The 26909-nt window shown below is 34.0% G+C and overlaps 1 protein-coding gene across 1 annotated transcript; it reads left to right on the top strand.

Annotated features, from left to right (window-relative positions):
• Positions 1–578: 578 nt before the first annotated feature.
• LOC110021370 (uncharacterized protein C57A7.06) lies at positions 579–26909 on the top strand (the record flags this gene model as incomplete). Its single annotated transcript, XM_020719842.1, is given in 12 exon segments — positions 579–1041; positions 1130–1280; positions 1399–1844; positions 7576–7797; positions 7916–8239; positions 23188–23523; positions 23611–23691; positions 24010–24093; positions 24180–24554; positions 25097–25228; positions 26325–26643; positions 26801–26909. Coding segments are annotated over 11 exon segments (2643 nt in total). The 3' UTR covers positions 26481–26643; positions 26801–26909.

Genomic DNA, 26909 nt, shown 5'->3' with positions numbered 1-26909 from the left:
TATCAAAATGGTTTAATGGAAAATAATATGAAAATATATTAATTAATTATTAATTAGTTGTCAAAATTAATTAATAAAATTAACTTGAATAAAATTAATTAATACCACAAACCTATCACCCCTTCCCTTCTCCCCTTCCGGCCGAAACCCTCGTTTCATCACTCCCCAGCCCCGCTCTCCTGGTCTCTTCCCTCTCTTCCCTCTCTTCCCGAACCCTCGTCTATGTCTCTCCCACTCTCGCCATTTTGCCCAAAACCATCGCCTTCTTGACCGAACCCTCGCGATACAGTCGCGATTAGAGCTTGCTGGGAAGGCAACGACGGGATAGTGGCGTACGGTAACCTCCGAAACTCCCATCTTATCTTCCTTCCGCTCCGTCCCTATTCGAAACGATTGGGGAAGGTGAGCCTGTTCGCGCCATTCTTTCCTTCGCTCTTCCCGGATTTACGAAATCCGCCGAACAGCAGGATTTTGTAAATCCGGGATTTACGACCGAAATCCGTGAAATCCGGATATATGAATTCCGTGGCTTTATTTTGTCCAAACTGATTGCCTGGCAAGATTTAGCATAAATCCAGTTTAAATCCTGGTATAAATCCGTTGCCAGACAGCCCCTCACCAATACCCTCCGCAAAGCTATCTGATCGCGGCGCCCTTCCCTGCAAATCGCAGCGCCTTCAATCTACCCCGATCTCTTATTCGACTATGGCGGACAAGAACCAGAAGAAGGCGAAGCGCGAGAGAAGGAAGGCACATACTGCCTCGAAAACCCTAAATTATACTCAGAGTATGAAGAAAAAGAGCAAGAAAGCGGCGAAGGATGGACGCAGGTCTAAGTCTGGTCCTCACCTTCCTTCTTCCTTTCTGAGAGAGCTCGGGCTCGAGAAGCCCATCCCTAACCAATCTGACCGAGAGGAAGGGGAGGAGGAGATTGAGGACCTCTACGAGTACGAGGAGGCACTCCCGGAGGAGGAGACGAAGAAGAATCGGCGCTTCGATCTAGTTGAAAACTACGAGTACGAGCTTCCTGACGACTTCAAGGTTTGTGCCTCTATTTTTTCTTACTCGTGAACTTGGTCCTGTCCATCATTTGCATTCCTTATGATTATTCGCCTTATTTCAAATGTAGGATGAGGACGTGCCGTCGGACGATGATGAACACGTGCACTCGGATGAAGACGAAGGTTTGGCAGACGAGGAAGGGGATGATGAGGATGCTGGTAAGAAGCATGTGAGGATGCTCCAGTCAATCACTGGATTGCCAGCTGAGGCCTTCGAAGGTATTTATTATTCTCTCCTTCCTGTTACCTGAAGAGCAAAGTTGCACTCTTGATGCCTATCCCTATTGTTAGGATTTTCTTTTTCCGATGTAAATGTGATTTTTGGACTTTCCTGTAGATAAACAAAAGAAGGTTGCGACGTTATCCGGTGTGCAAGGTGATTTTGGGGGCCAGCAGATAACTATCAAAGATTTGTTGGATCCTCTTCATGGGAAGGCTGGGTACAGCAAGCTCAGGAAGAGGTTGCATCAGCTGGAAAAGGCGCCAATGGCTATTCAGGCACCTCTCCCGAAAGTGGAGAAAGACAAACTGGAGAGGAAAGTGACATACGAAAAATCGAGAAAGGAAATTACAAAATGGGAGCCGCTAGTTAAGAGGAACAGAGAGGCTCCTACTCTTTACTTTGGTGAAGATATAGACCTGGGGATGCACACTGTCGGAACAATTGCTGCTGAGTATAAACCAAGGACAGAGTTTGAGAAGAAAATGGCTGCACTTATTGGTGACCCAGCGGTAATGGAAGCTCATAGGAAGGACGGTGCTAGACTTTTAGAGCTCAACAAGGTACTATAATCTCTTCCATTTATTTAAACTAATCTTTTGTATATATTTATGTATGATATAGATATATCTATCTATGTGTGTGCGTAGTCACACACACACACACACATATTGGCTTGATAAATAGGAATGAAACTAATATGTATGTTTTCATTCTGTTAATTTATAATGAGGTTCCTTCTAAATGGCTTATGCTATATCGGTGTCCGAGTTTGGTGTCAAATCAGCAAGAGTTTCCACATCACAAACGGATGCAGACAAAAATGTTAGTCTATGAAATTAATTTTAGGATGAGATCTTGGAATATAGGTACTCACAAAGGTACATTAATAGAATTAGTAAATATTTTGATTCATAGGAAGATAAACATTTTATATATTCAAGAAACTAAATGGGTTGGTAAAAAGACTCAGGAGATTGATAACTTAGGTTTTAAGTTTTGGTATTCATGTAGAAGTTGCACTAGAAATAACGTATGAGAGTTTGAAAGATAATGTTGTAAAAATTAATAGAATTAGAGATAAAATTATAGTCATAAAGATTGTCGTTAATATTAAGATTTTAATATCATAAATATTTATGCTCCTCAATATGGTTTAGATATAGGCTCAAAAAAATTTTCTGGAATGACCTAGAAGATTTAATACAGATGATACTTCTTGAAAAGAGAATTTTTATTGGAGGAGATTTAAATGGACATGTTGGTAGAGTGTTAGAAGATTTTAGAAATATTCATGATGGCTACGATTTTGGAGTGATTAATGAAGAAGATAAAACCATTTTAGATTTTGTTTTAGTGCATGATTTTATAATTTCTAACACTTTATTTAAGAAAAGAGATGAGCATATTGTTACTTATAAGAGTAGATTTAATAAAATATGTTTATTATTTTCTTATGAGAACAAGAGATGGTCAAGAATGTAAAGATTGTAAGGTCGTTCCAAGTGAAAATTTAAGTTCTCAACATCAATTTTTATTTCTGTATTTTAAGATGATGAGTTGTAAGATAATAAATATAATGAAATATTTTCATAGAAATAGATGTGGACACCTAAAAGACACAAATAAAAATATTTGTATGATTAAATTTCATTATTTTAAAAATTGAGATGTTCATGAAGAAACTAATTTTATGTGGGATAAAGTAACATGCACTATTAACCAATGATGTACTTGGAGAATCAAAAGAAAATTTTTTTCAAAATAAAAATAGTTGGTGGTGGAATTATAATGCACAAGAAAAGATAAAATATAATAAGCTGTGTTATAAAATTTGGTTTATATGTAAAAGCTTGGAGAACTTAGAAAAATATAAGGTGGCTTGTAGGGAATTTAAGAGAACAAATTGTGGTGCTAAAAATTCTAAGAAGTCTGCATTTAGTGATCTTTATAATATATTAGGTACTAAAAAATGGGAAAAAATATATGTATAAACTACCCAAACAAAGAATAAAAGTATAGATTTAATTCAAGTGAAGTGTATTAAAGATAAGAATCAAAAAGTATTTTTCTTAGAGGAGGATATTTAACATAGGTGGGTGAACTATTTTGATAAAATTTTCAATGAAGTTTCCAATAGACTTTAGTGATTTTAATATCGTTAATTATAATAAAACGTTTTATTTTTTTAATCACATTAGTAAAAAAGAAGTTGAAGAAGCTTTAAAGAAAACTAAGGGTGAAAGCAGGACCTGATTATATCCCAATTATTTCGTAGAAATTTTTAGGTGATTAGATAATTTTTTGACTTACAACTCTTTAATATTATTTTAAAAACTAAAAAGATGCCTTAGGAGGGGAGTAAGAATATTTTGGTCTTGATTTTTAAGAAAAAAAGGAATGTAGAAGAGTGCAAATTATAGGGGAATTAAGTTGATGTGCCATATATTAAAATTATGGGAGAGAGTAATTGACTTAGGTTTAGACGTGATACAAAGATTTCTCATAATCAGTTTGAATTTATGCCAGATAGGTCTATGTAGAAGCTATACATTTATTGAGATGTTTGATGTAGAAGTACTAAGTGAGTAAGGAGGATTAAATTTTTATTAATTTAGAAAAAGCTTATGATAAGATTCTAAGAGAAGTTATTTGGAGAGCTATAGATTGACATGACTTATACAAGTCATTAAATATATACTAGGGTTGTTACTCGTGTTCGAATAGGAGGAGAATTGACCAAGTATTTTTTTTATTTTAGTTGGATTACATCAGAGATCTGTTTTAAGCCCATATCATTTTGCTTTAGTTATGGATGCTCTTACGGGACATGTATAGGAGGATGTTCCTTGGTGTATGATTGTCGCTGATGATATTCTTCTTGTGGACAAGACTAAAGAAAGAATTAAGGGAAAATTTGAATTATGGAGGTCTACATTACAGTCTAAAGGCTTTTGTTTAAATACATAGAATGTAATTTTAGTAGTAGTTGTTCTAGTGATAGAGTTGTAACTATGGGTGATCAAATCATTAAAAGGTGTGAACGTTTTAGATATCTCGGGTCTATTTTTTGAAGTGATGGTGATATAGATGAGGATGTTATTAGTAGAATTCAAGTTGGTTGAGTGAAATGGAGGAATGCATTGGGCCTATTGTGCGATAGAAAAGTGTTGCTTAGACTTAAAGAAAAAATTTATAAAATGGTGGTGAAACCTGCAATATTTATGGCACAAAATGTTGGCCTTTAAAAGTGAAGCATAAAACAAAGTCAAGTGTTGCTGAGATGAGAATGCTTAGGTGGATGAGTGACTTGACACTTTGAGACAAAATGAGAAACGAATATATCCGTGATAGGGTTGGTGTAGCTCCAGTGACGAGCAAGATTAAAGTGAGTCGTCTTAGATTTTTTGGTCACATTAAATTTCGACCATCTGATGATCCGGTTAGGAGATTAAATGTTTTAGATTCAACTTATGTCAAGAAAGACGGGTAGACCTAAAAAGACTAGAGCATATTGTATGAAAAAATGATCTTAATCTATTAGAATTAAATGAAAATATGACACTCAATTCAACCCATTGAAGAAAAAGGATTCATGTAGCTAACCACACTTAGTGGGATAAGGGCTTCTTGTTGTTGTTGTTGTTCCTTTTCAATGATTTCGTTACTATTGCATAGCTTGTTTTTGCATGCCTGTTCTATTTATTCGTTTCCCTATTTTAGGATACTGTTGACTTTGCTATAATGTCTGCACATATTTCATCTTGTCTTATTTGAACTCTATACTATAATCTTCTTCGTATTATTATTTTATAATGTTTTCATTAGATTTTATCTGAAGTTCCATTTATAACTTTACTCTCTATAGCATTAATTATATGATATCTTCCATCTTTGAATTACCGGGGAACACTACCAAGATTGATTTGCATGTGGAGTAACCAGGGATATATGTTAGCTGATTGAGTCGCCCATCTTGAGGGCCTGAGGTGAAGTTTATGTATGAATATCAATTACCAGTTGTTTATACTTTTTGATGGGAATGATGGGAATAATGGGTGTTTGGGGATGATTATAGCATATTTGGAGCTGTGGAAAAAGAGTACGAGGCACCATTGGCTGCTGATAATGAAAATTTAGGGGATGAGGAGGTTGAGGACATGGAATAGGGCCTTAGTACTGCTGAGTATATCATGTACGTAGTTTGAGAAGTTTCATGCTTGGTGCTGGTATTTTCCCCTGCATGCCAGAGCCAATGGAAGGGATTTGGATGGTGAGCAGAATGATTGCATGCCTGACATTGAGGACTGGTTTATATTTAGCCTGGAGGTGATTTAGAGCAGTGAGACGAGGATATGATGGAAAGAAATTCTTATTTGAAACTTTTGTCCATCGTTTCTTTGTAATATGTGACGAGGCCTTTTTAAAGCTTCTAAGTCAGCTAAACCATATGCAATTATAAATCTGAAATTCTTTGGTAAGAAAATTCAGATTCTTTAGTGCAATTTATCTGGGTAAAAATTAATAAATAAGGAAATCAAAGGAAGTGCAATTGTGTGAAGTGATGCAAAAAAAGGTGCACTTGATTTGTTTTTACAGAGTTTTTTCTAATTTCAACTCTTCAACAGCAAGCTTTAATAAGAACTGATAGTTAAATAGTTATAATTCTAAGAAGTGTGACATCTGACTGGGTTGATTCAGAATATTGCATTGACGGCAGTTATTATCAGAAGAATCTTTGCGATCATATAGCTACTAAGGAGGGTTTCTAAACCTACAAGGCTGGCAGGTTTTTTTAATCTGTGCGGAAGTCAAAAGTAATTTACCCTTTGTTTAATTTAGCAATTTTTTTAAGATTTGATTTGTTAGCAATCATACAAAAAATAACTGATCTCTCAGAATAGTTATCTTCAGGAATTAGCAGCTGTTGTAGCTGTCATTCAGGTCTTCTAGGTCTATGTTCTGTAATCAATTTCCAATAAGTTCGACAACTGCTCCAAGCAGGCTTGAAGTTTAATGACGTTTCACACTGAAGGCTATTTTATCACGTTGATTTGATCAGGAAAAAAAATTGCTTTTAAACTGAAGAAATTTATAGTGTTGGCTGATTCGCTTAGAATTTATTATCAGATTATTTATGTTAGATGAATTATCCAATTTGTTCTTTTTCTAGAAATTGTTGTAAACCAAGATCAGCAAGCAATATTTAGTTACATCTCTGTTAAGCACTATCCCGTCCTACAACTGGATTTGGATTACTTTGGTTCCATCTCATCTGTTGAAAATCAATTGCATGTATGTCAATTCTTCTCTGAGCTAAAGAAGTGCAACAGATGAGGTGAAATGATATTGATGTTGAATGTGGGGATGAAGTGCCAACTTCCTGACGTGTTCATGCTAGTTATGTTGGGGCATAGCTATAGGGGGAGTGAGGAAATGTGAAGAGAGGAGATAGAGAAGGTTCTCATTTGGCAAGGGTAATAAATATGTAGTTTAGATTTTTAATAAATAACCATATATATTCTTAAAAGTGGATCTTGTTAATGAGTCATTTTCTAAGTAGTGCAACCACAACTTTATTGAGATGCCCTAGTGTCAACGTGTTGCTCTTGAAATTTGAAATTTTGTAATACTGCTGATCACAAAGAGTTTTTCAATCTATCTATATCTGTTTTTTTAAATTTTTTTAATTGTATTGTTTGCATTATATTTAACTACTAATGCTTGTTACTCTGATTTGTTGATGGTTTCTTAATCTTGTAGTTTTCGCTGATAAAGCATATCCTAGTGTATATTGATTTTCAATTTAGTTATGCTTTTCCTTTTATTTTAAATTGAAAGAGCCAAGCCTTGGTATTTTTCAGGTCTCATTTCAATTTCTGTAGAACTCCACTGTATCTCTTTTTTAAGTTATTTGTTATTTCAAAGATTTATTTCATGAATATTCCCTTTAAATACATTTATTGCAAATTTTTATTTTTTTTTCTTATGGATGTTGAAGATTCGACTCATGTTAAGACAAGCAGAGGTAGATCTAAAAAAACTTAGATTTATTGTATAAAAAATAATCTTAATCTATTAGAATTAATTGAAAATATGACACCCAGTAGGATGCAATTGAGAAAAAGGATTCATGTAGCCGACCCCACTTAATGGGATAAAGGCTTCTTGTTGTTGTTCTTATGGATGTTGAAGTTGACATTTTTTCTTCATTTGACCTGTTGTTCAGGGTTTTATCCCATCGAGATTATTGATATTGTTATATTCTCCTTGACTATTTCAACACTATGACAGGTAACAATTGAGGATGTAATGGATCACCAAAATCGTCTTGCTAAAATGCGCAGCCTTCTTTTCCGTCATGAAATGAAGGCTAAACATATTAAGAATATTAAGTCAAAGACTTATCATCGTATACTGAAGAAGGAGAGACGGAAAGCAGGCTCAGCTGAGGCAAATGTGGATCCTGAAGCTGCCAAGGAACTTGCTATTAAGCAGGAATTTAAACGCGCCGAGGTGAATTCCATTCTTAACATATTTTTCATGCTTATGATATCACTAATTTACTACCAGTTCTAGTCATCCTTTGAATGTACATTGGCGTTTATTGCTTGACATTTATAATATTCTACAGGAGCGCATGACACTGAAGCACAAAAACAGCTCGAAGTGGGCAAAACGTATTTTGAAGAGAGGATTTAAAGCTCAAGATGAAGGCACTCGGACTGCTATTGCTGAACAACTTCAACAACATGCTCTACTAACAAGGAAAATGAATTCTATGAATGAGAATAGCAGCAGTGATGAAACTAGTGATGATGATTCAAATGAACTTTTGCCCTGTTCGGATAGTGAGGGAGTTTCTAAACTTCTTAATAAAGCGAAAGAGAAGACAATCAAGGCCATGGAAGAAGAGGACGAGATACCTAAATCAGGAGTTTTTGCATTGCCTTTTATGGTAAGCATTAAAAATTATATTTCAACCCATTAACTTATAGCTTACATGTATCTCCTTCTCTACCTTCTTCATTACGTATCTTTCTACTATATTAACTGTTGGTGAGATGTTGGTCTGCTTGCCTTGCTATTATTGTTCTATTCCGGATGCAATGATTAAATCATGATTGCTACATTTCTTTGTCATACAAAGACTATTGATGTTACTGCCATTTTCAAGATCCAAGTCAATCTTTTGGATTGGTATATTTGTTTTGCTCTCCTTTTTGTTTCTTCGTCATATCATATCATTAGACGTTATTTTGGCTTGTTTTACCAATTTTAATTTTTTAACATTCTACATGTCCATTAAATTTCTTTTGATACCTTGACCTGCTTTGTAAGGATTTCCTATATGTATGGTTTTTCTTAAATGTTTTATTTTTTATTTTATTTTATTTTATTTTATTTTAAGTTTACTGGGATATTTGGGTTTTATTGAACGCTTACTGGTATGTGAGATTACAAATCTAGAAGTTCTCTTTCACATTCTGGGTATTTTGATCTGACGTTGCATTTTGATTCAATTAAACTTATGCTTTTTTATTTTTATTTATTGTGGCTTGATCCATAGACAAACTAAAACCGAGTTTTATTGTTGATATTATACTATCGGACACAAATTCAAATGTTGGAAGATGCAAATCTCAAGTGTTTTCCTACTAGGCATCTTATGATATTGCTTAGTTTTTCATCAACTGTTTCTGTTGTGCATCAGCATGGGGATAAAGTATAAACGAGAACTTAAAGTTTTGTTCCCATTAGTATCCATATTATTTTTCACAAGAAATAAAATGAACATCCTTATAAAAATAATGGTAGTTGGTAAATTATGAAGCTTAACAATATCATTGAAATAAGGTTGGTAATGTATGAGGCATCATTAGTTTTATGACAGGGCAAAAACTTACTATTTTGGAGAACCTGCCAAACATTATAAATATACTGCCATTTCCTCAGTGTCCCCTAACCAATTATGAAGCAAATTTCGTTGAAATATCTTACGATGATCTGCAGGGAACGAGTAGTGCCATGTATGTAGCTTGTCTGTTTTACAGTTATAGCTTGCCTTCAACTTGAATAGTGTGATTTAACTCTTATCACATTTTTTTTTAGGTATAGCAAGTAAAATTTATGCTTAATTAAAGTTGTGGTTTTATCTTTTTAAAAGCGAATAACTACTTCTTTATTATGTAGTCAGAAATAAGATAATCTCTTGTAGATGCTTTATAGATACATATTTGAATTCTTCTTCATTTATGACAAAATAACAACTGACCCCGTATAATAGTTTGATTTGAACTTATGGAAATGAATGTGAAAATCGGGACAAGATTTGGGCTTCTTTTAATCTTTCAAATCCAAGAACATGAGATTCTAAGGGAGAAATGAATGCAGAAAGCTAGATAGAACATGAACAGTTTGTTTAAAATGGCAAATTTGTGATTTAACACTTTTTCATTTAACATGTCTATGATTGAGTTTTTTTTTTTTAATTTTTTTTTAAATTATGTATTACAGGCTTGATGGTTGGCATTTAATATAAACTCTGTTTAAAAGGTAGTGTCTATTATCTCTAAGCAATTTAATGATGGGTTAAAATTCTTTTTCATATGTGAAATAATTTTGCCTTGTCTCATTCAAGTTTGCTTTGAAAAAGTCTACAAAGTGTTGTTATTGAGTTAGTATTTTGATTCCCATGTTAAATGCATAACACATTACGTCATACATTTATTGAGAAATCAGACAATTTTGAGACTGTGGAAGAAGTCATTATAATTTATTCATTACAATGCTTTTTTGGTAGTTAGGCTCTAAGAAAATTTATTATTTTCAAGAATATTGTTTAGAGGAGTAGCATCAAAATTGAAATTTAAAATGGACTTTCTATAAAAGGTTGTTAATCAATGAAAACTTCTAACCTCAATGAAAGAAGTAGGGATTGGCCAACCAAGAATAACCTGAGTTTTTTAAGGACCAGCCTTATGTACACCAGAAGAAACAACAAATTGTATGAAATAATCTCAACATGCATGAACAAGCATTTATTTAGATTTGTATAAAGTTTTTCTTATTGTTTTCAAAAAAATTGTCCGAGGCGATTTAAATATTGTTTCTAATTATGACTTGTTCAAGAAATCTCATCAATGTAGGCAACCATATTTTTTTCATTGAATGTATTTAGCACTATTTTTATCAACCTTATAAAAGTGATTGGTGCATTGGAAATGCCAAAAAGCAGCATTGGCCACCAATATAAACTATTACAAGTTTTAAGAGCAGTTTTTAATTCATTTTCTGGTCTTATTCCAATTCAGTGATGATCACTTATGTGATCAATCTTGAAGAAATAAGTGGCTCGAGAAATACAATCCAACATATCATTAAGTCTTGGTGTGAGGAACTTATATTTGATGGTGATTTTGTTAATTGCTCGATCATTAAAACACATCCTCTAAGAGCCATCTTTCTTTGTAGTGAGCAAGGCATGAGCAACATATGGATTTGGGATTTCTAAGAAATCTTCTTACTAGCAAGGCTTTGATTTTTTTATTTAGATCACTATTTTATACAGGATACATGTTATTTTGTGGTAAACTGGCAATTGAGATCTTGGTAAAAATCCATTTCATATTGAATTTTTCTAATGTTGGAATTTGATAGACAATTAAGAGAGCAACACCTGTCTATTCAGACTAAAAACTGAATACTATAGGAGAAATCAACCTCTACAGTAAGGGAAGATTCTTTCAAGTGAAAAGGGTGAAAGGTAAATAAATACACTTTTTAAATAATTTATTCCAACTTGTTGAAAAATCTGAAATTGAACTAGAAGACATGTATATGTTGTTTTCACAAGATCCCAAAACAATATTGAATGCCAAATGATGTGCTTGTTGGAGTTTGTTTGGGGATTTTGTCATGAGGTTTAGTTGTAAATAATTATATGGTTTTGTGATGAAATAAACATAGGTATTGTCCCATTCATAATGTAGGCCATTCATATTATATAACCAGGTTCTACCTAGAAGAAGATGAGCAAGTCCCATGGGAGGGAGCATCACATACTAGATTTGAATTTTATGACTCTCGAACTCAAGAAGAACCAGCCATTGCTGATAAAATGAAGAAATGTGTTTCAACCAACTAACATGAAATGGCTCAATGTGAGGTTCATATTTCAGATTTGCCCTAGGTCAAGTGTGGGTAAAGATGACATTTATAGCAGTACCGCCGTCGATGACTTGCTTTACACTTCTTCTCATTCATCATATCAACCATGTAAACAATACATTTTCTTCTTCATTTCTCAGTATAAGTTCTAATTTCTATCTAAAATGAAACACCTTATGTCACCTACTTGACAATCATCATTGAAATTTAATTCACTATTATAAGGTAATAAATCATCATGTGGTTCGGCAATTTTATTTTCTTCTTGTACAATGTACTTCTGAAGTCATTGGTTTAGCTCCATTTTGATTATAGACATGCTCTCTATTATGACATTTAAAATGGTAAATACCGTCATAGGTGGAGGGAGTATAAGAGCTCTTAGAAGGTCCAATAATTGATTACTTTGAAGAACTGCAAGGCATTTAGCTGATGAGCATTTAAAAGACCGTGAAGAAAAAGAATTTGATGTATTAGGTCTAGCAATGTACCTTCAAAGTTTAGAGTTATTCTTAAATTTAGGTTTTGAAAATTCATTCTTTTGCTTTCCTGTTAATAACAAAATGAAATATTTCTTTAATAAATCGGGGATCCAAAATTTCAACCTCAATTTTATTATCTAGCTTAAGACTAATGGTAAATTCATTGGAAGTTTTCTATTAGCGTCATTGCATCTTGTTCCAAATATGTGATTCTAAAATTATTTAGCTATTCATTTTTCTGCATATTTACCTGATTTAGGGAGATTAATTGAGATTGGTCATCTGTTCATTGTGTTGGGGGTAGTATTTTTACCTCAAAAATTTTAATCATTTTTATACACAAATTGGAATATCCTCCCTCCTAATCTCATAGTTTTCTATAAAGTTATTGTAGTAGATGATATCAGAGGAAGCCCAAACCACCATGAAAAGCACAATTATTATCATTGAATTCAAAATGATACAAACGAGAGTTTTGTGAACATGAAATAAACAACACATTTAAACTCTAACAAGCAATAATGAAGGCATAAATAAGACAAAGGAAATAACACAAGACAGAAGTAGCCCTCTCTAGATGGCGACAAGTATGGAGGACATGAGGCGAGCATTGTTCATGTTGGTAGCGGGATGGCTGCGACTCTGGAGTTGCAAAACCGGTGGTTGGAAGTCCGGGCGGTAGGTAGGAGAAGTCGCCGATAGTCTTGACAGCAGTCGGAAGGGGGATTGCGTGGTCTGGACAACAACCGAAATGCTGAGCAACAACCTGAAGAGGGATGCGTTATCCGGACACCAGTCAGAAGGCTGGACTACAATGGAAGCAGATGGTGGGATCTGGACAGTTGCTTGAAGGCGGATGACGGGATCTGGACAACAGAGAGGATGGTTTTGCGATTGCTAGAAGGGGCCTAGAGGGGGTTATGGAATGATAGATGTCTCGTTGAGGACGAGCTTCAGCCGGAGCACTAGCCGGATCCTTGGAGACAGTCACCATCTAGGACTAGCTACAACCGGAGAACCTTTTTATTGTCGGGTACAACCCTCAGAAGGGAAGAACACTTCAAAAAAAAAAAAAAAAACACTCAAATCATCCACCCATCTTCAAAATTTGAACCCTAAAACACCCGACAACTCATGTATATAATGAGAATTTATAAATATAATAGGTAATACTTAGGAAAGGAAAAAAATAGAAAATGGTTGACATAGATTAGGTAGGAATAAAATATGAGAATTATGAAAAAGGAAGGGAAGTGGGAGAGAAATGAAAAAGGAAAGGGGGAGAAGGATTGGACTGCGGTAATGTAGCAGCTATAGTGTCGTGACATGGGAAAGCTCTTGCGTCAGTAGATCTTGGCATAATCCTATGATTCTCTTTTTGCAAATGAGATTCTCTGGAAGTCATCATTCCATGTCAGCGAGGGAAATCACTTATTTGTCTTAACTTTTTCCATTTGTTAGGTTTAAAAGTCCCAACAATTGTTAGAGCTTCAATGGATTATTAAAAACTTTAGCATGATTTTGATATTGATCAACTTTAGCCCAAAATTTGACTTGGCCCTCTCTTATTAGGAGTTATATCTTTCTTAATTTCAGAATTATTTTTTTAAATTGATTGCCTAAATAATTGGCTGGGGCATGGGCATGGGCATGGGCAGGGGCATGGGCAGGGCATAGGTAAAATTAAATGGAGGTGCTCTGACTTATTCGTGTAAAAGAAGATTCAATTTGGCAAATGATTTTATTAGATAATTTTTTTTTTAATGTCGCATTGGTTTCTAAATTGACCTAATTTAATGCCAATATCATTCATCCTAGTGGTATGCTTATCTAATATTTTTGCATTAAACTTATGAGTATTTGGGGGCACATGCTTAAGAGGGATGGTAAGGAATTCAACAAAATATTACGCAAGATAATTTATTCTAAAGATTTAAAGGTCTTTTGAAGAGATAATGAAAAAAGAAAAAAAAAAAGAGAGCAAATATCCCACTTTAAGTTACCTTAATAAAGTTAAAAGATAGTTTAAACTATGTTTTAATGTATTAAGAACACTGTAAGAAAGTTTGGATAGTGGAACACAACTTATGAAGATACTCAATTAATTTGATGGTTAAGAGCTTTGGAAGTTGATAACGAAGTTTTGGGTTTGATCCTTACCTGTGCATTAATACTCTCACCTTGTTGATTTTCATGTGGGCTAAAAAAAATCTTTCCAAGATAGCACTCATGTAAAGATAGGTGGGTTCTGTGGTGCATGGCTTAAAATTTTAGTCTTTTATGTGGAGATAACTAATTGAGTTGCTTACGAATGCTTTGTGACTTGCAAACAAAATAAACCCCATGTTTACAAATATTAGAAGCCACACAACTAAAGAAAAGGAAATGCACGTGGATTTTGAGCAAACTTTTAGTACTGCAAAAAAGTACCTTTTCAAGAATCAGTGTTGTTACAAGTTTTACATTTCTTGATCTTCACATGCACAACCTCTAACCAAATTTCTGATATTTAATTGATGAAGTCATGTTGTGGCTTCGAAAGAAAACTTGAGCAAAATAAGATCAAGTGGCTCTATAACCACTTCACTATTATCAAAGGATGAGTTTCGTTTTCAACATCACCGAAGGAAGATATGTAAACTAATCTTCAAGCTTAGTTTAAGAAGAAATAAGCATAATGTCAATTATATTTTAAAATGTAGTGTATTATAACCTAAATTTTTATTTGTGTATAGGATTAATAAACCTCATACCAAAAAGATTTATATTCCTAATGTGCTGAATGGGTCATTGTTTTCTCCTTACTTATTCCTCTTTCTTTTCTTGGTTGAATCCTTCTTTGATTTGAATGATAGGTTACATTTGATTTTCGTTATCTATTATGCATGCTTTCCAACCCTATGGAAAAGATATTTCTTGTCTAATATTATGAAGAAAATTAAAAATTAAAGGAATATAACAAGATATTAAAATTACATGAAGAATTAAAATTAAATAAATTGTGTAAATATATGACTTTCAAATATGTCTTTATTTTTTGAAGAAATCATGTCATAATAATGGTGGATCTTTAAATCTTGCACTCTCAAATATGTAGTTGGCAGCTTCTAAGCTCTCGCCATGGTACACAATAAGAGCTCCAATTTTAAATCCTATGCACTTGTAACTTCATATAAGGATGAAAGGTAAAGAAATATTGATAACATGTCATCCTTGTTTTCTTGCTTGAAATTTAAGTAATTTGTACGAAAAGACCAATGGTGGTTTGAAAGAATGCAAAATAACTATTTGATCTAACTTTTTTTCTTCTATATGTTATTTCTTTGTTGTTATTGTTTTTGTGATTATTCTTTTTGATGCTGCAACAATTTATGTACTGATGCTAACTTTAAAAAAGCGTAAAAGAATTCAAACAATGCAAGATCACTGTTGAAAAGCCATTAGATAACTTTCTCACTCTTACCAAATGATGGCTGTCACATTTAATTTCACCGTAGGAAGGGTGACAAATTTACCAAGTTAAGTTTGGAACAAAATAGAGTAATCTCAACATTTTATTTTAAAATTTAGTTTTATAACTGTCGGCACTAAAAAGTTGGGGGTTGCCGGAATCGAAATTCCGTTGTCTGCTTCGGAAGGACGTTTAATTTACACACACACACACACACACATATATATATATATATATTATAAGTTTTAAGAAAAATATGAAATCAAACTGATCTCATACTTTTCACAATTTAAATGAAAGAGCGCTTTATCTCAAATCTTGTATCTGTCCCGAGGGATAAACACAAGACTTGAGGATGAGACTCGATCAAATAAACTAAGAAATATATGACTTCCGTTTGGTCTGCGAAAATCATTTTATTTGCTGACAAGTTCTCCTATTTAATACAAAGAATTAAATAGGGTTTATATTAGGCTGAGTTCGGAAACTTCAAGCCCCTATAGTTAATTACTATAATTAATTACATCTTAAATGATCGAAGTCACTTAAGAAAACTCTCGATAATAATCAAAGAATATTATCTTCAAAGAGGTCAAAAGGATACGACTTTTCAACGAAATCAGACCAAAGAGTGTCAAATGAGAAAGGCTCAAATTCAGAACATTCTTTAGGAATCCAAATGAGGAAGAACTAGGGGAGGTCATAGATCCAGAGGCGAACCTCGGTGACTTTCCAGTCTATCCTTCTATTTTATGGTTTGGCTTCAGCTTTGAGAAGAAATTATTCAAGTGTTTCATCCTGCCAATTTTATTTAATTAGGGTTTATATTTGCGTGACACAGTCACCAGTCACACAAGTCGCCTAGTCGCACAGACGGTCTGGAAGGTTTATGTCATATCAGACGACAACCTCAGAGCCTAAAGCGAGTTAGGGCTTAAATTACATGGTCTGGCTGTGCAAAAGCCTAAAAGATAAAATGAGGATTTATGTCGCGCTAAGCAGACTACCTCGAAATCCTATGGCTTGTTGTTTAATTCTAAGGAAAGGTTTTGTTGATGTAGACATGTTTTGCTGTTGAAGATAGTCGTGCTGCCAACAACGCTAGCTCCAAGCTCTTCGTCATCGCAGCGTCGAATTTAATATTCAAGTTGTTTTAAGGTTGAAATAATGTAAAAGGTGAAGTCACCAATTTATCGTGGGTATCACCTAGGAGCTGCTATTGGCATCCTAATTTGGCATCCTAATCTAGGGGAGAGCCTAATCTAGGGGAGAGTGTAAAAGAAAAACATTTTAATGTGCAATGAAATCATGCAGTGGTAATATGAAAATTTTATATCCGGCAGAAGAATATACACTGAAAGACAGGATAAACAAACTACACTGGGCAGGTGTGTGTGTGTAATGTGTGTAGGAGAAACGAAATAAAAGAATAAAAAAGTCTCAAAAAGTCGAAAAAGAACATTCCGTAGTAAATCTGAAACAAAACAAAGTTCGTAGGAAATTCGAATAAATTCATAGAGGTAAACTTGTAGAAAATCCGAAAGAAAGAACAAAAACGAAGAAAACACCAGAATGGACTACAAGTTCAAGAGGACCGTAAGCTTGGTGGTGAGGAGGACTCAGAGCTTTGCTGTAGACCACAACCTTAAGTACTGACTACTAGACCGACTTTCTGCAGAAGGCAGCCCTAATCCGATTCGAGTATCCAACTGTGGACCTTTGTAAAATTTTTCATACATTTCAGTCTGGATCTGTATGCAAGTAAAAGCCGTAGGTAAGTAGGCTGTTTTGTAGTGGAGGTGATTTTATATATTTCAAATGTATTTATTCATATATTTTATTTTTTATTTTTTTAAAAATAATTCGATCCACAAGTTGAATACCCTAGTCGAACTAGGACTGCTAGCAACTTTAAACCGCCGGCGGTAAAAACCCCTGGGCGAATAGTATCTGTAAAAATTCCCTACTCTACCCTCTCCAGGGTCTCTGAGTTGGGAGATACTATTCTAAGAGATTCGATTCTCTATAATGCAATTTTATCACCGTCCTTAACCTCACACACTCCACTTACCGCCTTACTTGATAGCCCCACATATAGCAAGAGTGCTATACGTGCGTACTCGTGCGTCCTACACGAGTGCGGAATTTAGACCCAGAAACAAGGAGAAACAAGAGACGAGGGGACAAGGAGGAGAGAGAGGAGAAGACAATCCACCTAACACAATTCCGAAAAAGAGGTGAGTTGTTTTTCAATATCAAAGAAAATCAGAATACGTGTCAAAACTATTAAACCTCTCCCAACGTGGTGCAGGGATGTGAAGTGATGTAGTATCTGATATGGTGTAAGATGCGGGGTGGGCGAAATGGTGTAATGTAGGAAGTGGGGTGATGTAGCGAAATAGTGTAGTGAGGTGGTGGAGTGAAGTGGAGTGTAGTGGTGGAGCGGTGAAGTTAGAATAATGATGAGAAGTCGAGATATATATGAGAAAGCCAAAGTAAAAAAAAAAAAACAAAGATGCAACATGCCCAGATAAGTAAAAAAAAGGGCCGAATCCGATCGAGAAAAATCGGGCAGCATAACGACATAAAAATGATTTTTTCACACCTGCAATTTGCACAACTAAGGAAGTACACGAGCATATGAATGACAACATCCAGTGTTTCCACCAATCTCAAGTATGTAGCATAGATAAAAAAGAAGAGTGAAAAAATTTTGTAAGACATGAATATGAGCAATGTGAGCCAACTTCCACAAGTGTACAAACACAAATTTCATACTTAAGCAGGTATAAACATGATGTAACTTCATAAGTGCAAAATGTTCGTTTTGGCAAGTATAGATTGATAGACACCTCTTTTGTGCGTGTGAAGAGGTGGAGTGTGCAAAAAACAAAGCTTAGGTGTTATATATGAAAGCTTGGTGAAATATATAAAAACAAGCATATATGACCTCATTCATGAGTGTTTCAACCATGGCTATTTGCAAATCTGAAAATTGCACATGAGTTAATCAAAACATTTTCATATGAACTAGCCACTTTCAAACAATGTTAAAGCATGGAGTGAGATGGAAAATGTGCTAAATTGAAGCCTTGATGTTATATATATGAAGCCTTAGTGAAATGAGTGAAAAACAAGCTTGCATGGCCTCATTCATGACTGTTTCAAAAGTGACAAGTTTCAAATCCGAAAATTGTATATGATAAACCAATTCTCCCATGCTTCAAAAGGGTGACGCCCCAAGTTCAAAGTATGCTAAACAACATAAAGTAAGCAAACCATTCTTTTCAAATATTATGTATTTGAAGCTTAAGAAGCATAGAGAAAGGAAGCACAACATATCACCTACAACTTCCAATCTTAAGCCTTGGGAGAGTGACTTTAAGATATAAACTAAAGTTGCTAACTTTAACATGTGAAAGAGGTTTCAAAATGCAAACCAAAGTTACAAATTTTAGCATGTGAATGAGGCTTCAAAGCTACAAGTAAATTTCAGATTTTACACATGTACAAAATAAACTTAAAGGCTATGTAAATTTCAGATTTTCTAGCATGTGGATGTGACTTCCAAGTCAAGCTAAAACTTCCAAACTTTAACATGTAGAGATGGACTCAAAACCACAAATAAATTTCAGATTTTAGGCATGTACAAAACAAGCTCAAAGGCCAAGTAAACTTCAGATTTTCAAGCATGTGATTACGGCTTAAGCCAAGAGTTGAGCCAACTAAAAGGTACAAGAAAGAGTCTTTAAACTTCATATGAAAACAATGAAAATCTCAAACACCCCAAGCATGGATTTTGGCCAACCAAAAGAGGAACAAACGGCTACAAAAATTTCACATGGAACAAACCAAACATCTAACCTCCAAGCATACATTTTCGGCCAACCAAGGAGCAAGAAAGAGCCCCTAAATGTCACATGAAACAATCATACTCTAAGCACCAACATATGGATTTTCGGCCAAGCATAGAGAAGCAAGAAGGAAAAAAAAAAGTTCAAAAAAAAAACTTCACATAAAACCCTCAATCCTTGGAGCATTTAAGCATGTATTTTCTTGGCCAAGCAAAAGAACAAAAAGATTTTCAAGTATCACATGAAACTACCTACCATTTAACCATTCCCTAAGCATGAACGAAAATTTCTACCAAAGTGAAGAACAAACCGACAACGAATCGAGGCAACCAAAGAGATTCAAATGGAAATCCGGCAGCACCTCTCCCCTTGCAAAAATTCGGCCAGCCCTCAAGACTCCCCAAGTGGGGTTTTTATAGCCAGAAGGGAGGGAAAGCCTATCCAAACCTACCTGGGGTGAGTCGACGCGAAAGAGACGAGCGAAGGAAGCGACAAGAATTGCAGAGGCGTGGGAGGGGAAAGCCGAAGCGCGACAGAGGGAGTAGGTGGAAGCTTTTTTCAGAGATGCAGGCATACGAGGAGGGGACCTCGGGTCGATCTCTCGCGACGAAGAGGGAGGGTTGCTCGGCTAGGCCTTGCGATCGAAGAGGGGAGAAGGGGTCGGCTGTGTTCCGCGACCGAGAGGAAGAAGAGCGAATCAGAGGGGGTGTGCGTGAGTTTTAGGGATTTAGGGATTTTAAAATAAGGATTTTTCTCTTTTTTTATTTTAAAAAAAATGTTAAATTTCGTTCAATTTATTCGTACGCGGCACCCTAGCAAAATGGGTGTCCCTTCTAGCTAAAATCGGCATTTCGGGCACGCTGATGCTGTCTGTTTTGTCATCCGGGGTTGTTTGGACAACCTCGTCGCCGATTGGGTCAAAAAATGCGTCAAATTCAATTTTTTTTGTCAAAATTTCAGTTCGCGGTCGATCATTAAAAAAAAAAAGTCATTTAAGCTTTCGACGAATAACGACACAAACGATGTGCATTGTAGTAATCGAACGTGTCAACTGAACGAATCGCGAAATTTGTGCGTGCGAAAGTGCAAATTGTGCAAAAGACAACCTTAGGGCTTAATGATTCTATAGGAACTCCTTTTGAGTTCCCTCATGTTAGTTTCAACCTCCTACGTGCTAGAGGTCAAGAACCGCATGCGGAACTTCAAAAGAGTATCGAGACAGTTTGAATTTCTAAAATGAGGTGGGTCTCATTTCTAAGGATCTAAGATAGTCGAAGGAAGAATCCTAAGACTAGACCCTAAATCCTAAGAAGAAACTAAACCTCCCTAAAAATGAGGTCAAAACCTATTATTTTCTTAACTATATCTATATATGCTTTTTGTCGCCATAGGAATGCAAAGAAACTTAAAACTTACATGTAGAGTCAAAAGTTAAAATTACTTGTATATATGATTTTTAAATATTTGTCTTTTTTATTTTTCCTATTGAATAATGTTATAACCCGTGGTGTATATTTAATTCTACATTACTCTCTTTTTGATGCGGTTGATGACTTCAAGTCCTTCATATGATTTAAACTAGGGAGTTACACTAATGAGAGCCCTAACTATAGCTCCTGTGTAGTGTAACTTCCATATGTGGTAAACAAGTCAAAGAAAGGCTAATAACATGGCATCCATGTTATAATGAAAAGAATTTAACTAAAAGGTGGTGATGAAAGCATGCAAAGAAACTATTAAATCTAAATTATTTTCTTATACAAATAAATAGATAAATTGGGACATCGAACTTGTGATAGCAAGTTCTTTATTTTAGACAATGCTATATATTATTTATTTTTTGTAATAATTTTTTTTAATTCATTTATTCGGCACACGTGCTAGCAATGATGCATTGATATTGATACAAGAATATGAACATGATACAACATGAACACTTGATATGTCTCTTCTTGTAAATATAAGTCACAAACATGCATTTGACACAATAATATAATATTATAATTTAAAAAATAAAAAAAATTATAAGGATTACACAATTAAATAAATATGAAATAATTATATAATAATAAACCATATCAATTGCTTATAGAATATGAAATATGTTTAAATTTATTAAACACACTAAACTCACTAGAAGAAAAATACACATGATATTATGATTTATTAGCTTAAAATTGAGCAAATTGTTTCTTTTATGAAAAATAAATAAGTATTACAAGAAAAATAATAAAGTATTGTAGATAAAAAAAAATAATGTTAAATGGCTATGAAGTCATATAATAATATATTCTAAAAGAAAAGAAAAACAAAGAAAATAAGTGGTTTAATTTAATCTATTCATATAATTTACTTCTACTGCTAAAATTTGTTATTTAGGACGTGTATTGGACATGCATTATTATTTTTTCTTTTATTTGGGCTTGCATCTGACACAGGCACGGTTTACACGTCCAACACTTCACACTTCATTATTATGAGATGTTGATCTATTATTAGGTGCTGGTGACGCTACATCATTTCTGAATTGATTCATATTTAGGAATAATTAATTTTGTAGTTCACAATATTGGCTGGCTTGCAGGCTTCATCGCACTACTTAGTTGCATACCATCTTGTGCCACTATTCTGGGCTTTCCCATGCCCATCACATTTTTTTTCCCCTGTTGTGGGCTTTTTCTGTAGCCGACCCCTCTTAGTGGGATAAAGGCTTGTTGTTGTTTGATGTTTTTGTTATTGTTGCGGGAATTTTTTGTATGGTTACTTGATCACTATTTATCTTTCTTGTTTTGTGACATGATTTTTTTTCTTCAAGAAGGCACCAATTTCTATTTATGGGGAATTCTAACTTGGGTTAGTTTTAATTTCTAATTTTTGGATAAAATTTAGAAATGAACGAGATGGTTTTTTAAAATCAGTTTACCTTTTTCCCACCTTATCTATGAACTTATAGATAAGAACTTTATAAATAAATGATCCTAGACATAATTATATATTTTTGATTGACTATAATTATGTATTTTTTAGTTTTAATCTTGTGGGCTTGTTGGATATATGACCCTTTTTAGTGCGTTATAAATTTAACTACTTTATTTCAGTAAGTCATCTTGTAGCGACATGCGTCATGGATTTATTAATTTGGTAATTATTCCCTTGTCCTAGTTTATTTTATATGTTTACTTACTAATATTTTGATTTTGTTCAGGACAACTAAATTCTAATTATGGTAATTGAACTACATTTACCTGATTTTGTGTGGTTTGAATTTCTCATTAATTACTTCAAGTTTCTTTGGCCATAATGGATTATTTTATCTGTTCTAATTCTATTATTTACTATTTGCATGTAAAGAAAATAAAGTTGTTGGCTTATTCAGAATTTTGTGATATGCAAACCCTAAGTTTTCTTATATGATTTACATATATCACATCATTTTAATTTTTCTCCTGCACCAAAGATTTGGCAATATTATGGAGAGAAGGAAAAGAATGGAACCATAAAAAAAAAGGTTAAAGTTAACATGGCTCTAAGTCATCTAAAAGACTAGCATTAACAGTATTTGGAGTATTGATTAAAGAACATGGCTTGGTAAAATCTAGTTTAAATACTTGGGATATGGCTATCCTCAATGTTTTTATTAGTAAATTAATGGGTCCAGAACTGATTTAGACGAAGGCAATTGAAAAAAAAAGGAGCATTAGTTGAAGAACATGGCTTGTTCATTAGAAAATTTCATGTTAAAAGAAAGATTAGCAAGTTTAGATCTTATCTGTATTATAAATACAAGGGAGCAACCTAACTGCTTGTGTAATTGCTAGTTGTGATGATCCTGGAGCAAGCAGCTTTAAATTTTTAACTCTCTTTTAATTGCAAGCTGTCATTTGTCACTTTTGCTTTTAAATTATGATATATGCAGAAATGATTGTGATAAATTTCCTAATTTTGGCAGGAGCGTAGTTTGAAAAAACAAAAAGAGGCTGCTCATGAAGAAGCTCGCCTTGCTCTTCAAGAATATGAATTATCTTTGGGGAAACTGGAGGGTGATGCGGCTGATCAATCAACTGATAAAAGAAGTGGTAGAAGAGTTTTTGTTGGAGCTAAATCACAGCCAATGATGCTTAGTACTAGGGAATCTGAAAATCATAATGATAGTGATAGTGAAGCGGAGTTTGAGGTTAGAGAGGAAGAAAACAAACATAAAGTTGAAAGTGGCCCACAGGATGCCCTGATTGGATCTGCACTTGTTCCTGATGATGCAGAAACAGGTCAGGAAACAATATATAAGGTATTTTACTTTATTCCTTTATGGCTATGTCTCCAGGTTCTTTATATTTTTTGCTTCTGATTGGAATGCTTAATCTTTACTGAGCAGGCTTTTGATGATATTATTAAAAACCCCGGATTGAAGACAACCTATGAAGTGGCAATTTTTGCTTCTAACACTTGGAAAAAGGTTGCTTTTTTTGGGCTAACCTTCTGCATCTACTTGTTTTTTCATTTATTTAGTGGAAGATTTTCGTCTATAACACTTAATTTTTATCTATTTACATATCTTACACCTAAACTTCAATTTTTACATATATGCCACCTTACCTATGAGTTAAAATGTGTATTTCACCTTTTAAAAGTTAAAATAATTGTATTTTTTATGTGATATTAAAAATTTGGGTTGTTTAGCTGTAAAAGTATAGGTGTTTGATATGTTACTACATAAGAATTGGGTGTTACGTATGTAAATGCCCCTTATATGTATTGGTATTACTACAAGCAGATGGGAGGTCAAAACACTGGCGACAATATCACGGAGAAATCTGCAGTAGCTGATAATCTTGTTTTTCCGAGTCAGAATTTGGTGGTATATATTTTGGTTCTGTTTTTTTTAATGGTGTGTATTATGAGAGTTAGTGGCTTATCATAATAGGCTGTTTGCTTTAATTGAAGGAAGCTGATGACAACAGTGATTCTGATTCAGACTTGGAGATGGTGGATGGGTTTTTATCTGCTCACCCTAAGTCTGATGATTATAAACTACCATCTCAAGATGAACTTAAACATCGTGCCTTTGCTGGTGATGATGTTGAAATGGAATTTGAAAAAGAGAAAATAAATGTCCTTAATGAAGAGAACCCTGAACCCGAAAAACCTGTTTTACTTCCTGGATGGGGTCAGTGGACTCACGTACAACAGAAAAAGGGTATTCCTTCTATAATTACAGAAGAACATGAAAAAGCTAAAAGGAAGAGAGAAGAATCCCTAAAGAAAAGGAAAGATTCGCATCTGAAACATGTTATTATCTCAGAAAAGATTGACAAAAAGGTATATTTTCAGAAATTTATAAAATGCTTCGGATAGAGTTGGTTGGCTTTGTATTCTTTCGTCTGTTCTTGGTTTAGGTGAATTTGGATGCTTATCTTTTTGTTTTGTCCACACAACTTTTTGAAGTGTGAAAGTTTAACATAGAAGTTTTGGTTCTAATTGTGTTCATTTTGTCGGGGAGAGAAACGGTTGGTCTGATATCAAGTCTTATCTAGTAGGAATCTCATATTTTATCCTTCTCTATTATTTCTCTTATTCTATTTCCAAGATAAAAATGTTTTGTTTTTCAATCCTGAGATCTTATGATATTAATGGCACGCATCGCATTTTAAATAGCAGCTAAATACTGACCATCATGTTTATTAATTGGGTGCATCTTTTGTAATTGACCTTCATTGTTTTGAAAGCATGAATTTTCATCAATTATACCCATGAAAATCTTGAAGGGAAAAAATTTTTCTATATTACTTTTTCTGGTGTTTAGGTGTGCCATCTTTGTGTATTTATTGTGTCATTCTTTTCAAGCTATTCTTGTTTGTTAGGCTGAGAAACTTCTCGCAAAGACTTTGCCCTTCCCTTATACTTCTAATGAGGCTTACGAGCAGAGCATCCGCATGCCTATTGGACCAGACTATAATCCAGCAATATCCATTGGAGCTCTCAATCGACCAGCTGTGAGCATTTTTTCTTGAAAAATCTATATTTCGTATTTTAGAAATTCCTTTTGCATCCATAACAGTAATATTTGTTGATTATACTACTAAGGAATGTAGTGTTAATAATACAATACCAGGCTAATTCTCCCCTTTATTTAGTCTCACCAAGTCCACATGGAGTGAAACCTCACTAGTTTAACTTGATATTGGCCACAGTGTGCTTGATTTGTTGTTACCGTTGCATTCAACATTTTAAAATTTTGAGGATGATTAAAACTTTGTTTGATGGAGTGCGTACAAATGACAATAGCAATTAACATTGCTTTCAGATTCAAGCAGTTGATGTTGTAAATAAGGTCTTCTCATTTTTGTCGTTTTCGATGAAGCAATGATCATTCAATCTTTTTTTTCAGTTAAGTTTGAATTTCTAATTTTCTTTGTTTGGTTTGATGCAGATTTAAATAATAATTTTGAACCCATTGTTTAAATGGATGTACTTGGAAATTTGTTTCTAAGATTTCTTTGAGTTTTGGCGATTATTAACTAACATTATTAAACTGTTGTTAATTCCATCCAAATGATGGAACCTTTATAAATTCTATCGTCTTAGAAAACATGTTTATATTTTCAAGTGATTTTATCAGCCCTATTTTTGAGCTGGTCAGTCATAGAAACTTTTCTTTCCCGGTTTAAAGAGGTTCAGCCCATCTTTTCATCCATAATAGTTTTGGACTTTATGTCCAATTTATCCTAAATCGTAAAACCATGTGTACTATTACATACCTATGATTTCTGACCACTGTATTTTTTAATTTAGTTGTATGTTTGGAAAAATTTACATACATACCATTATATACCAACATAATTACATATATAATACCTAAACTTTAATTTTTATGTTACATACCACTTTAACTACGCATGGAATGGTGTATTTGACTTTTTAAAAGTGAAAATGATGGGGTTTTTTTTTTTTTTTGTGATATGAAAATTTATGTACTACACAATGTAAAAAGTAAAATTTAGGGGTTAGATATGTAATTACAAAGGAATTGGGTGGTATTTATATAAATTTCCCTTTATGTTTTAGTGCTGACGTGACTCTGCTGTTCAGGTTGTCAAGAGAGCTGGTGTAATTATTAACCCGATAAAGTATGAAGATATCGATCCATTTGGCAAATCTGAAGGCTCAAAGGAACCAAAGCAGAGCAAGCAGAAGAAGCCAAACTCAAAGAAAACTAAACTTACTGGCCGGAAAGTCTCCAAGTAATTGTAAGCCTTGAAATTACAACGGAGTTCTGCCATTCTTTTGCTATTGCTCTTCCTTTGTCCAGGTGAAGATGGGAAATTATTATCTTTTAATATTACCAGAGAGCATTTAGATTGATCTTCTACCATTGCCCTCCTTGATATGGGAAGCCAGGTTTATTAAGGTATATTCCGAGCTTGTGCTGGAATGAGATGAAATTTTGTCCGATTGTTATCTCATGAATGATTATAGAAATATATTGTGTAGAACATTGATTTTTTATACAGTATTTAGTATCTTTTATAAAGTGTTTTTTAATGTTAACTTCCTTGATTTGACAGAAGAGGGAACTGGTTTTTGCTATCTATAATAATTTGAGTTTTTCAAGAAATTGTGCTTCGCGAGACTTGTAAGTATTTTGAACTCCCAAGCAATCCTATTTTCATGTTA

Source organism: Phalaenopsis equestris, unplaced genomic scaffold (genome assembly GCF_001263595.1).
Source record: "Phalaenopsis equestris unplaced genomic scaffold, ASM126359v1 Scaffold000002, whole genome shotgun sequence".
Classification (NCBI taxonomy): domain Eukaryota; kingdom Viridiplantae; phylum Streptophyta; class Magnoliopsida; order Asparagales; family Orchidaceae; genus Phalaenopsis; species Phalaenopsis equestris.
Note: the sequence above shows the minus strand (reverse complement) of the source record. Positions and strands in the feature narration are given on the sequence as shown.